Below are 1,011 nucleotides of genomic sequence, written 5' to 3'. Positions count from 1 at the left end.
AAAAAAAATGAATCTCAGCATTTGAAATGTTCTTACCCGGCCTCATCTGCCATTTCCATCATCAGAGCATCGACTTGACCCTAAAACACAGCACAGTGTCACAAAAGGCAAAACAACTACTATGTCAGTGTATATCTGGCCTACAGTGCGGTCATTGTAGTAAGCGAGTGCATCTATCACCTGTGGTGTAGTGAGTGTTGTGGTGCTGCTCATTGTGTCCTCCATATGAGCCGTCTGTACATCCAGAGTTTCAAACTGACGCTCAAACTTATCCATTAGAGCTGAAATCTGACAAATCAGAACACTGCCAGTCAAATCTAGACAAATCAGATTACCGCAATTGTTTTTATGAGCAGCTCAATGAAAATACTTCAAGAACAAAGTCGTCGTCGTCCTCCCACCTTCTCAAGGTTCATGCTCTTCAGGGTTGCATCCATGCCCTTCACCACCCCAGCCATAGATTTGGTGACCTGGAGAATACAAATCAAGAGTTGACTGTTAAATCTACTGGATAATTACTTGGGTATGTCTAGTTTAAAAGAAAAAAAAGCAGTTTGTGTACCTTGTTCATGGTGACTGCTGTCTGTACTCGCGCAGCCACCGCATCCACTCTTGCGCTCATTCTGAGGAAGTTCACTGATTGGTTCTTCTGGCGAATGGCGTTTTCCGCATGTATCCGGGCAACCTCCATATTGCCCTTTTGGACTGCCTAAGTTACACAGACATAAGCACTGGTTCATTAGGACACTGGTCACCAAAACACAGTCTTTGACTTAAAGCAATACATTACATATGGCAGAAAATGCATGAGCTTAATTGTGGGCAGAATTGATGATCAGCTTGCTTTACGAAGTTTAACATTAATGAGAATATCTTGCCCTGACTTGTCAAGTTCAAAACAACATTTACTTTTAAACACTTAAGTACAGTTAAATGTGGTTAGTTTTTTACTTTCACTCAAGTATGTTTTTAGTAGGGATGCACCGATATGAAAATTTTGGCCGATACCGA

At 41.5% G+C, this 1,011-nt stretch overlaps 1 protein-coding gene across 1 annotated transcript in view; it reads right to left on the bottom strand.

Annotated features, from left to right (window-relative positions):
• Positions 1 to 6: 6 nt before the first annotated feature.
• The window catches only part of LOC107580272 (charged multivesicular body protein 1b-like), a gene marked incomplete at its 5' end in the record, with an annotated part of 2,499 nt that continues 1,494 nt past the window's right edge, over positions 7 to 1,011 (bottom strand). The window contains 4 exons of the mRNA XM_016265998.1: positions 7 to 80; positions 181 to 288; positions 402 to 470; positions 563 to 709. Of these exons, the coding sequence (XP_016121484.1) occupies positions 33 to 80; positions 181 to 288; positions 402 to 470; positions 563 to 709 (372 nt within the window). The remainder of the gene's footprint in view (positions 81 to 180; positions 289 to 401; positions 471 to 562; positions 710 to 1,011) is intronic.

This window comes from Sinocyclocheilus grahami, unplaced genomic scaffold, assembly GCF_001515645.1.
Source record: "Sinocyclocheilus grahami isolate Dianchi unplaced genomic scaffold, SAMN03320097.WGS_v1.1 scaffold29126.1, whole genome shotgun sequence".
Classification (NCBI taxonomy): Eukaryota; Metazoa; Chordata; class Actinopteri; order Cypriniformes; family Cyprinidae; genus Sinocyclocheilus; species Sinocyclocheilus grahami.
Note: the sequence above shows the minus strand (reverse complement) of the source record. Positions and strands in the feature narration are given on the sequence as shown.